This window comes from Nicotiana sylvestris, chromosome 1 (genome assembly GCF_000393655.2).
Source record: "Nicotiana sylvestris chromosome 1, ASM39365v2, whole genome shotgun sequence".
NCBI lineage: Eukaryota > Viridiplantae > Streptophyta > Magnoliopsida > Solanales > Solanaceae > Nicotiana > Nicotiana sylvestris.
This window is the reverse complement of record NC_091057.1, coordinates 6,709,536-6,721,174: the sequence shown is the minus strand read 5'-3', so window position 1 is coordinate 6,721,174 and position 11,639 is coordinate 6,709,536. Positions and strand designations below refer to the sequence as shown.

General features: G+C 38.6%; 1 protein-coding gene across 1 annotated transcript; it reads left to right on the top strand.

Moving 5' to 3' along the window:
• The first annotated feature begins 840 nt into the window (after positions 1 to 840).
• Positions 841 to 1,305, top strand: LOC138889694 (uncharacterized mitochondrial protein AtMg00810-like). The gene has a single exon (XM_070173030.1). The coding sequence runs from the start codon at positions 841 to 843 to the stop codon at positions 1,303 to 1,305; it is 465 nt and encodes a 154-aa protein (XP_070029131.1).
• The last annotated feature ends 10,334 nt before the right edge of the window (positions 1,306 to 11,639 follow it).

Below are 11,639 nucleotides of genomic sequence, written 5' to 3'. Positions count from 1 at the left end.
ACTTCACTGGCATCTTAGAGAAGAATAGAGGAGAATCAGCCAAACATACCTTGTTCTTCTCAGAATGAACCCCAATCATCTAACTGGAGACATCAAAGTTCTCACCCCATAGATAACATAATCACTCCTCTAGATTCCGAAGTCCAAACCAGGTCAAGAGCCAGAAACTCACTTGCATTCTCAGCCTTTCTCTCCCAAATAGAACCCAAGAACATCAAGGAAGCCTTAAAAGATGTAGATTCCATGCAAGACGAGATGTATCGGTTTCAGAGAAATAGTGTGTGGAACCTGGTACCCAAACCACCAGATAGAACCATTATAGGGACCAGGTGGGTATTCAGAAACAAGCTCGATGAGCATGGAATTACCACAAGGTACAAGGCCAGGCTAGTGGTTCAAGGTTACAATCAGGAGGGAGGGATTGACTATGATGAAACTTTTGCTCCAGTGGCTTGCATGGAAGCCATCAGAATTTTGATCGCCTTTGCTTCTCATATGGAATTCACTTTGTTCCAAATGAATGTCAAAAGTGCATTCTTGAATGGACTACTTAAGGAAGAAGTCTATGTGAAGCAAACCCCTGGGTTTGAATGTCATGAGCACCCTGAGTATGTGTTCAAATTGGACAAAGCCTTGTATGGGCTAAAGTAGGCTCCTCGAGCGTAGTATGAAAGATTGTCAAGATTTCTCTTAGAAAATTGCTTTAAGAGAGGGAAAATTGGAGGAAGGAACCTGCTCATTGTCCAGATCTATGTTGATGATATCATTTTTGGAGCAACAACTGACTCTCTATGTGAAGAATTTGAAAAATTTATGGGAAGTGAATTTGAAATGAGCATGATGGGGAAATTAAACTTCTTCTTGGGTCTTCAAGTAAAACAGTCCCCAAAGGGTACTTCCATCTGTCAACAAAAATACATTAGGGAGCTCTTCAAGAGGTTCGACATGGAAGCATCAAAGGTGATAGACACCCCCATTGCAACTGCCACTCGACTGGACATGGATGAAACCGGATCTCCTGTAAATCAAAAAATGTATAGAAGGATCATTGGGTCTCTTCTCTATCTCACTGCTAGACGACCTGATATTGTTTTCAGTGTGGGGTTGTGTGCGAGGTTTCAATCAAATCCCAAGGAATCTCACTTGAAGGTTGCCAAAAAAATACTAAGATATCTCAAAGGCACACAGGACCTGGTACTATACAATCCATCAGGTGACAATTTTAATCTAATTGGGTATGTTGATGCAGACTATGCAGGTTATCTTGTGGACAAAAAAGCGCTTCTGGGATGGCTCACTTCTTAGGATTATGTCTTATCTCTTGGGGTACAAGAAAGCAAAATTCAGTGGCTCTTTCAACAACTGAAGCTGAATATGTAGCTGCAGCATCCTGCTGTGCTCAGCTTTTGTGGATCAAGCAGTAACTGGAGGATTTTGGAGTTCTCACTGAGAGTGTGCCCCTCCTATATGACAATACTAGTGCACTCAACATGGCAAAGAATCCAGTTCAACATAAAATGACCAAACATATTGATCTGAGGCTTCATTTTCTAAGAGATAATGTGGAGAAAGGATTGATATGCATGAAGTTCTGCAGCACTGAAGATCAAATTGCAGACATTTTTACCAAGGCACTAAGTAGGGAACAGTTTGAAAGAAACAGAGTAAAGTTGGGACTATTGAGGCCAAATTAAGAACTTGATTCCATTTTGAGTTGGCTCGAGTTATTGAAAAATAATAGGTTCAAAGTGTTTTCTAGCCCTGTCTAACGCACTTCAATACCGTTGCAGGTAAACAAGCATGATGAGCATAGAAGCAGTAGATGCAGTACATGACTGATAAAAGAGGATTAATTCTTTTCAAAAAGGGGTGAGCTTGAAGAAAATGTTTTTTTCAAGAACCAGGTTCTTGTAATAAAGGTTAATAGTTCTGTACATCCTTTAATACACGTCTTAAAAGGCACAAAATACAACTGCCATGTCATCAACTTTTCAGATCCGGCTGTCACGTCCCTTCAATTCAAAATATTCCATCTCCCTCTGAAACATCACAATTCTCCATGCCCAACCGCCATTTCAGAACCGGTGCCTATTCTTCTCCCTTCATAATTATCCTCTCCGTTTTAAAAAAAACCTCTCGTCTGCCCCTCCTAACCATAAGCCTTATTCTATATTCACCCAAAAGGAAGGATCATCACACCACCTCTTCCAATGACTGAGAAAACTTCATACCTATCCATGGAACCTTTCTCCTTCATTGAGTCTGTGTCACCCTCTATCACTTCTACTACTATAATCACACCTTCCCTAGTTTCCCAACCTCTTCCCAACTCAGAAACCCATGAAACTACTGTTCCTCTCTCAACGTCATTTGTTGCCCACATCTGTCAAACCCTAAGTGGAAAACAAAGTGAAAATGCTGACATCACAAAAGGGTCCACCATCGTTGCCGTCGACTCCATGGTTATGGAAGCACCTGTTAAAGTAGAAAAAACTGTTTTTGTTGTATCCACAGATGGAATATTGCATGAAGTTGTTTTTCAGAGACAAGGGTCACAAAGAGTGTGGGTAGAAGGGGCCTTTTTGCCTGTTGAAGGGGATGCAACAGTATACACTACTAGGGTATCCCATGAGGAGCCTGATCCCTCACCGGAGGACCCAGGTTAGGACTCTCATCCCCAGGATAGTGTTGTACCTGCACTTGATGCTGTGCCCCTGGAAATTCAAGCACCAGAGATGCGATCTAGTAATGAGGAAGAACTGGACAACATGGCCCTAGATGCATTCATAAGTAAGCGTAGGGTTGTCACCACCCCTGAGTCTGAAAGCAAGCGGCCTACTACCAGTCTTCAAGTCAAAGTAGCCTACGATTATGCACTCCAAAAAAGCAAGAAAAGTAGTAAGAAGAAAAGGAGAAAGTTTGTAAAGAATGGTGTCCCTGTAAGTGATAAAGGTATCCCTATAGTTGTGGTAGAGGAAGGAACTCCTGAGGAACCTGGTTCCCTTGTAAGGAGGTCCTCGAAAAAGGTTGAGTCTGTCTCTATGGAAAAAGGATCTACTTCCAAGTCCAAGACAACTGAGGCAATGAGTGATGAATATATTCTTGTCAAGTCCAAAGGGAAAGGTAAAGTTAGTGGAGAAAAGCATAGGAAACACAAGTTTGAAACAGTTGAAGAACCCAGTTCTGGGAAGAAAGCCAAAAGTGACGTCTGCCTTGGTTCTGAGCGACTAAGGCATCAAAAGGCTTTGGTGGGTCGCATGTTTGACCCAACAATTTCTGAGATGGCAGGAATGCGTAAGCTTCTAGAAATTGTGGAATTTTAGCAATGGACGCATCTATTCTACATTGACGCTCCTAAAGTGTATGAGGAGGAGGTCAAGGGTTTATTCGCCAGTCTCTTTCCAGTTGATACTGACCATGTGTGTGCTTTAGTCAATGGGGTGGATATTGTCTTTGACGTGAAATTGCTTGGGGAAATTCTACAGGTTCCTACTGTTGGGGTGACTAGTGTAAGAGATGTTTGTCAATACAACTTCCGAAATGCAGTCGTGAAGGATAATTCTAATCAGAAGGGGGACCAGGTCCATAAGAAAGCACTGCTTCCTGTCTACCAGTTGTTGTTTGAGCTGGTCAACAAAGTCCTGTTGCCTCGAGCAGAAAGGTGATCTATCAATTCCAAATCTAATTTATTCTTAATGGAGCAATTGGACGGTTTCAACCCTGTGAGTCTGCCTGCCATAATGATTGAGCACATGCAAAAAGTGGCTGATTTCTAGGATGGCAATCATGGGCTTCCCTATGGTTTCTTGCTCACGCAAGTGTTCAAATACTTTGAGGTTCCACTGGGAACAAGTAAAATAGGGACCCTTAAGCAGACATTCACACATACAACCTTGGAAGAGTGTGAGTGTATTGAGAAGTATGGGGGTGTAGGAAGCACTTCAACTGTGTTTCAGCTCATCAATTCCCAAAACAGTGCAGCTGAGGAAATACGTCGACTGAAGGTCAGGAATGCCATCCTGGAAGGCCAGCAAGCTCGAGCGGTTCCCATGTCAAATGATGAGGTGATCCGTTTGACCCAAGAAAATGTTGAACTCAGGGCGCAAGTTGAGAACCTTAAAGCTGAACTGCTCAACGAGCAAAAGTCGGGAAAGGCCCGAATAGACCTTGTTCTCCAAACATTTGCAGCTGCTTCCAAGCCTTTTCCTCCTAGTGCCCCCTAAGTTTCCCCTCAGTGACCAGTTATCTGGATATGTTACTGTTCCTTTTTGTTTCCTTGTTGATGAATGGTGGATGTATTTGTTTTTTTTTGTGGTTGGGACGTACTACTACTACTGCTCCCGTGATCAAGTCCAAATGCTGCGTCTTCCTTTTTCAAAGGAAGAGGCATATTAAAAATTTATTAATATAAATCCTCTTTAAATTTGTCTAGTAATTTCTCTTTGTGTTCTATTCTATCTCATGTTAGTGTGCACATATGTGGCATGAGTTAGCTTGACTGGACTTCTTTGTGCTTTTATTCTTTTTAATGATGCCAAAAGAGGGGAAAAGGCCTAATATGGGACTCAGGGGGAACCACATTGGGGAACTAGTTCTTATATAAATTGAAAAAATAAAGATTAAGAAATCGTCTCAGGGGGAATTCTTTGACACTACTTTCTGCTGTTTTAATTCTGAACTTATAATTGTTTAAGTTTGTCATCATCAAAAAGGGGGAAATTGATAGATCTTAAATACTCTTGTCTTATGTTTTGATGATCTAACAAGCTTACTGATAAGAACCAGATAGGGAACTTAACCTACTTGAATTGCTACCAGCTAAGGATGAACTGCTACAGATTCAGGAGCTAGGAACCAAACAAGGACCTGGTGCTCCTGAGGTTCCTATGTATCAGTACAGAGTCATTTGGACACAGCTGGAACTGAAGTGACTGGCGGCACTGTTTCTGCCGCACTGCAATATACTGTCAGCCCACTCATTCTCTATCCAAACAAAACACTCACATCACTTCAGGTGATGTGATCAAGATGTAGCAAATGAAGCCTTATACAAAGACATCACTGGAAGGTTTCTGATCCTCATTCAAGCCTTTTGCAAAAATAGAAAAGATCATCCTCTCAAGCTTGAAGAACAAGATTGAATGCCACTACGGACCAGTTCCTAAAAGATTGATTGTTGCTGTCCTAGTTGAGTTGGAACCTTGTTATTGTACTTACTATATCTCCTAAATCACTTACTTAGAAGCATATTGATTAGGAATTCTCTTGTAAATCCTCAAACTCGCTAAGTTTAGGTTGTGACTAGATTTAGTCATAAAGAAAAGTCTTTGTAATTGTAGAATTGCAAAGTGGCTTGTGGTGATAGCACCACAAGTTAAAAAAAGCCTTTGTAACTAGGATAGTCACAAAGTGGCTTGTGGTAAAGGTACCACAAGTTAGTTGAGTAAATCTTTTGCAATAGGGAGTGTTGTAAAGTGGCTTGTAATAGGTAAGATTACAAGTTAGTAAAGTTAAAAGCCTACTGGTGTAGGTCGTGGTTTTTTTATCCCCGTGTGCGGGATTTTTCCACGTAAAAATCTTCTGCCTCATTTACTTACTGCTTTACTAAGTGCTCTCAGCAGAAACTTATAGATGACCAGGTACTCTACGATTTAGTGGCCTCATACAAACTAACAAAGAGGATTATTGTTTGGATACTCTCCCCTCCCCCCCTCCCCATAAATTTCTTGTTTCTAATTTGATTTTTTTACAGCCATGAGTGTAAATTTATCGGTAATAAAGTACTAAGAAAAATGTTTTCGACAAGTAATCTACTTCCATGTGTAACATTCAAACATTCTCGTGAAAGTAACTTGCGTCATAAAACACAAGATGAGAGTATCCAAGTTTTTAGCTTGTTCTTACTCTAGAAATTAAGTTACTCTTATATGAGCTTGCATTCAGTTGAGGTTCACTTTTTTCCTTGAATGTTAGTGTTAGGAAGTTTGACTGATAAAATAAGGAGAAAAGGGTAAAGAATCATTTCATTGTTAAATTATGCTTGTACTTGATAATGAAATTCAAGAAAAGTTGAAAGAGAAAATATCACCAAATTAGTGGAGCCAAAATTTTCCATGTCATAAAATAAAGGGAAATTCAATTTGAAATATGAACATATTTCGAAATCCTAGTCCTTCAGAGAGTCACACGTGAACTTTGGTATCAGAGCTACAGAAAAAATATATTTGTTTTGGTTACTTCTAAAATCTAAAATGTGAAAGAAAGATGGAATGAGACTATTGTCATTCTGATGGTTTATACTTCAATACCACACAAGAGGAGGGGGATGTGATTTGTGTGGTAACCAATTTTTTGCTTAAACTGATTATGGAAGGACCTGGTTCTTCTAAGTGTTCCTTAACCTACTATTGCATAAATAGTAAATGCGGAAAGTAAAGAACACAAGTATTTTACGTGGAAAATACCTGGCTCAAAAGGTGAAAAAACCACGACCTACTTTCTAGTAAGATTTTTCCAAACTCTCCACTAAAATCACTGAGCCAAAAACTGCATTTACAAAAACTCTTTTGTAAACCTAAGATTAACTCTAATCTCGTTGTGGCAAACAACCTCTAACTACTGCGACAACTTCAAGTTGACTCTAACTTGAAAACTCTGAGTACCTATTACAATTGCCTCTAGATAAAGCTGAAATGTACAATATGATAACACCTACTACAATTGAACTAGAATAAAAGACAGACACTTAGAACTGGTTCTTCTATCTGGTTCATGTAGTTTCAGGTTTGCACACTTGAATTACACACGAACTGCTTGCAAAAATCCTTGCTATTTTGCTCTCAATTCATGTTTAACTTCTACATTTTTGTGCAATACGTGTAATGTGAGAACATCCTGCAATTTATGGAATTAGTAGATGAAGAAATAACTAAAGTTCTAATGCTACTCTTCCTTGATGGAAGAGTTCTAGTTGATCTCAAGTTCTAACTCCTTCCTTATCTTGGATAATGTTCTCTTTGAGTAAGGAGTCCTTCTCCTTATCAATTATGCAACCTTTTCGATTAGGAGATATTAAATACACCAAGTTAAGCTTATCTTCTTCACGTACATTCCACATGCCCGAATCTGCCCGTTTTTAGTGCACTTGAGGGATGAACCTGGTTCTTGCTTGAGCTTCTTTTGTCAATCTTCAAAACTAACCTTCACTTGGGCCAACAAATTCCCCCCTTTTAATGATGATAAACTCTGTGCTTTTTATAAGCTTAGGCCATATTTCAACTTAGCTCAATATCAACACAATTTTAGAAATATTTTTTTCTTTTTATCACTTATCATCAAGGACCAATTACATTAGGTTATAAACATTACTGTTCAAAGTGTAAAGCACAACCTTTTTTCCCCTTTTGGAATCATCGAAAAGCATAGAAAATATGAGATAACCAAATTTTAAAGCTTACTCATGGCCACTAGGGCTACTTCAAATGCAATCATGGATTAATCATCATAGATCAAGCTAAATATTTTAACCATCAAAGAAATATAAACAAACAGTTAGAGCCAAAAATAGTGAATTTCATTGATGATTGGTAAGATTCTACCACAAAGCATAAGAAGAAATAAAAATACAGGAAAGATGAGCAAAGACAACAAAAAATCCTGAACTGGGTCGCTGGTTGATCTACACTAGGCTAGGAGGCTTAAGGCTGGAAAGAACTAGGTGCTCTGTGTTTGACTTGGAGGAGTTTCAATATATCTTGAAGAATGTCGTCATTCTTCTCTTTTTCTCTTGCCGGCTCAGTTCTGAGAGCATCTCTCTCAGTCTCCATCTCAACCAACCTCTTCTTCAGCCTTTCAATCTCAACATCCTTAGACCCATTTTCTTGCACCAAGGCTCTGACCTTGCTATTCACTGGTACCTTTTGGATGTACCAGGTTCTTTAGGAGTATTAACCCAAAATAATCCTTGCTTGTACTAACCTCCCACTTCTTCATAGGTACCTTGAAATGTGCAAGCATAGTTGTATGAATAAAGCCATAGGGAATGGTATGAGTCTTGAAGCCATATATAACCTTATCAGTAGGTCCGCGAGGGTTTCATATTTAGATGGAATAGGTTCATCTATAATTTTTCCCAAATTGAACCAACCTTTCAGCAGCTTCGCCAGACCCAGTTTCCCCTGTTTTGCTCACACACTCTTCTATTTCAGTAAATTCCTCTCCCCAAACATTTCACCAGTTTCTTTTGTTAGACCAACGGTAGTGGGTGAAAAATCAACCACTCTTTTACCCTTTCCCCTCATATCACTCCTAGCACCCTTGCTCTTTTTTTCTTTTTCCTTTTTATTTTTACCACCAACTTCTCTAGATTCTATAGTCTCAACACCTGTTATAGATCCTATCAGTACAAATCTGTTTTCCAAATTTGCAGCAACTTCAGAAATTGTCTCAGGAGTAACTTTAGAATCATAAGATACTTATTCAGTTTCGGAAGAACTACTTTCTTCCCCTTAGTAGCACACTTAAATGAATCTTTAGATTTCTAGGATTCTTCTTCCCTGCCTACTTTCAATTGCTTGTTTATTTTCTTGATCTGCTCTCCTTCAGTGACAATCTTACGAGCCATCATTTTTACTCTACTTTTCTTAGAGATTGGTGTGGTTGAAGGAGGGGTAGAAGGTGTGGAAGTGGTTTCCTGTGGTGGTGATGAAGGATTTTCAGAGGTGTTCGACATATATGGGCTAGGGTATGGAATAAAAGAGAATTAGATTGTGTCTAGAAGATGAAAGAAGAATCTGAGTTTTTGACGGCTTGAGAGAGATGAAGTAAGGAATACACTAAAGCTGATCAATATACAGAGGGATAATTAATGGGGTAACAAAAGCTTTTCAGACTCTTAGAAGTCTAATCAAACTGAATTTCAGTAAAAGACGTTGGAGTGTATCCCTAGAATCTAGGTACTTCCATTCGGTTGGGACTCTTTTGAACGGAACTGGTTCACTTGTAACGGATAAGTCCAAAAGGACTTTTGAATTAGGTAGGACTCTTCTCATGATCCAAATATAATAATTTCAAATTATGCAGAGTGTAGAAAACATACCTATTTATCTTGATGAACCAGGTTCTTCATTGAAAATTCTCTTGTGTAATTCTAAATTTGCCAAAACAGAGAAAATATCGTTAGAGATTAATGAGTCATTTTAGCACATGGCACACGATTATATTGTTAAAAGTATAATACTGAGCAAGATTTAATCTAATTATGTACAAAATTTACAGACTTTCTAACCAATAATTTTTTTTTCTCATTTAACTTTGAACTGGTCCTTTTAGGTGATCTTAATTATCCCTAATTCCAATTTGTTCCTCTCAAAGTGATATCTACTTAAAGCTTTTGTTTCTGAAGACCCATTTTGTGCCAATTACTGATATGTCCTTGGGTCTTGGTACTAGATGCCAAACTTGACTCCTTTCGAATTGGTTGAGTTCATCTTGCATTGCATTTATTCAGTATGCATCCTGCAAAGCCTCAACAACATCTTTAGGTTCATTAAGAGATAAGAAAGAATTAAAAGCACAAAGATTCTTTAATAAAGATTTGGTTTTGATTCCATAAGTTGGGTCAGTGATTATATTCTCAATGGGATGATAACTTTGATACTTATAAGATTTCACAACTAACTGATTTCCCCTTGATGTTCTTTCAATTTTTTGTTTATGTGGAACAGGTTCATGGACAGGCTCTATCGAGGTTTGAGATTCAGTTCCTCTTTGGTCAGTTCCCCCTGTCAGGCTTCCCTGAGTAGAAGAACTTATACCATCACTCGTTCCTTCTTCTGGTGCAGCTTCAGTCTTGGATGTGATTTCATATAAATTTCTTACCAGCCCAATTGCTTCATCTTCATGTTCCTATCTCTCAGAAAGAATGTTAGTTTCATCAAAAATCACATGTACACTTTCTTTTACACACATAGTTCTTTTGTTATAGATCTTATAAGCTTTACTATGTGAAGAATATTCTAGGAATACTCCCTCATCACTTCTGGGATCAAACTTACCTAGGGAGTTTTTGCCATTATTGTGCACAAAGCACTAGCATGCAAATGCCCTAAGATGGGATGTATTTGGTGTTCTCCCTTTAAGTAACTCATAGGGAGTCTTCTCAACAAGAGTTCTAGTCATGCACCTATTGATCATGTAGCATGCAATATTTATAACTTCTGCCCAGAAACTATGGGGTAGTTTACTAGAAAGAAGCATAGTACTAGCCATATCTTCAAGTGTCTTATTCTTTCTTTCAACTACTCCATTTTGTTGTGGAATCCTAGGAGCAGAGAAATTATGATCGATGCCATGCACATCACAAAATCAACAAACTTATCATTTTTAAATTCAGTTCCATGATCAGACCTAATTAATGCAGGTTGATTACCTAGTTGTTTCTGAGTTTTTCTAACAAAAGAAGTAAATATGTCAAATGCTTCATCTTTAGATGTTAAAAACAATGTTTAGGTAAGTCTAGAGTAATCATCAACAAGCATCATAACATATCTCTTACCATCTCTGCTTAATGTTCTCATTGGACCACAGAGATCCATATGGACCAGTTCCATCGATATGGTGGTGCTTACCACTTTCTTGCATTTAAAAGAGGATATTACCTGCTTTCCCCTTGTACAAGCCTCACAAACTTTGTCTTTCTTAAACTTAATGTTAGGCAGTCCTATCACCAAGTCCTTGGAGACTAGTTTGTTGAGTTGACTTAGACTGGAATATCCAAGTCTTTTGTGCCAAGGAGGGGATTATTATACAACACACTTAAGCAACTGATTTCATTTTCTGAAAGTGTGGACAGATCTACAATGTAAATATTATTTACTCTTTTTCCCTGCAAAACAATCTTGTTAGTGGTAAGAATTAATCACAAAATATTTAGTAGAGGTGAATGCTACCAAGTTACCTCAATCACACAATTGTGATACACTGATTAGGCTGTATTTTAGGCCATATATCAAGTAGACATTCTCAATAGAATGAGAAGCAGTATTTCCTACTTTTCCAACCCCAATGATCTCACCTTTCTTCCCATTTTCAAAGGAGACATTACCTCCTTTGAGGTCCTCAAGTGAAAGGAACTGATTCTTGCTTCTTGTATGCTTTGAGCAACAACTATCCATGTACCATATTTGGTTGCTCCCCTTCACTTGGACCCGCAAAAGGAAATCAGGGCTTAGTCTTAGGAACCTAAACTAGTTTGGATCTCTTTCTATAGGCAAAAGAGTGAATCAAATTCTTTTTGGCCCATCCTGGCAACCTACTTTTCCCTTGAACAAATATTTTATTCTTTTGACTAGCCTTTTCTTTTGCATTACATTCACTTTTGTAGTGACAAGTCTTACCACAATGTGTGCAGATTCTATTTTCAGGAAGTGTGAGGTACACGCTTTTGTTATCCCACTTAGGTGCAGGGGTCCCGTAGCCAATCCCTCTCTTATTGCTACTATGGTGTTCATGTAGCCATGAAAGTGCATCGGAGGACCTATTCCATTTACAGGTTCTGTCTAGCTCGTTCTTAACTTGATTAGATCCTCCTTAAGGACTCTTATCTACTCATCTCTTTTGTACAACTCGTCTTTTTTTTT

What these genes read in the sequence shown, in the direction of transcription:
- LOC138889694 (XM_070173030.1), top strand. Translation starts at nt 841, where the DNA reads ATGGGGAAATTAAACTTCTTCTTGGGTCTTCAAGTAAAACAGTCCCCA.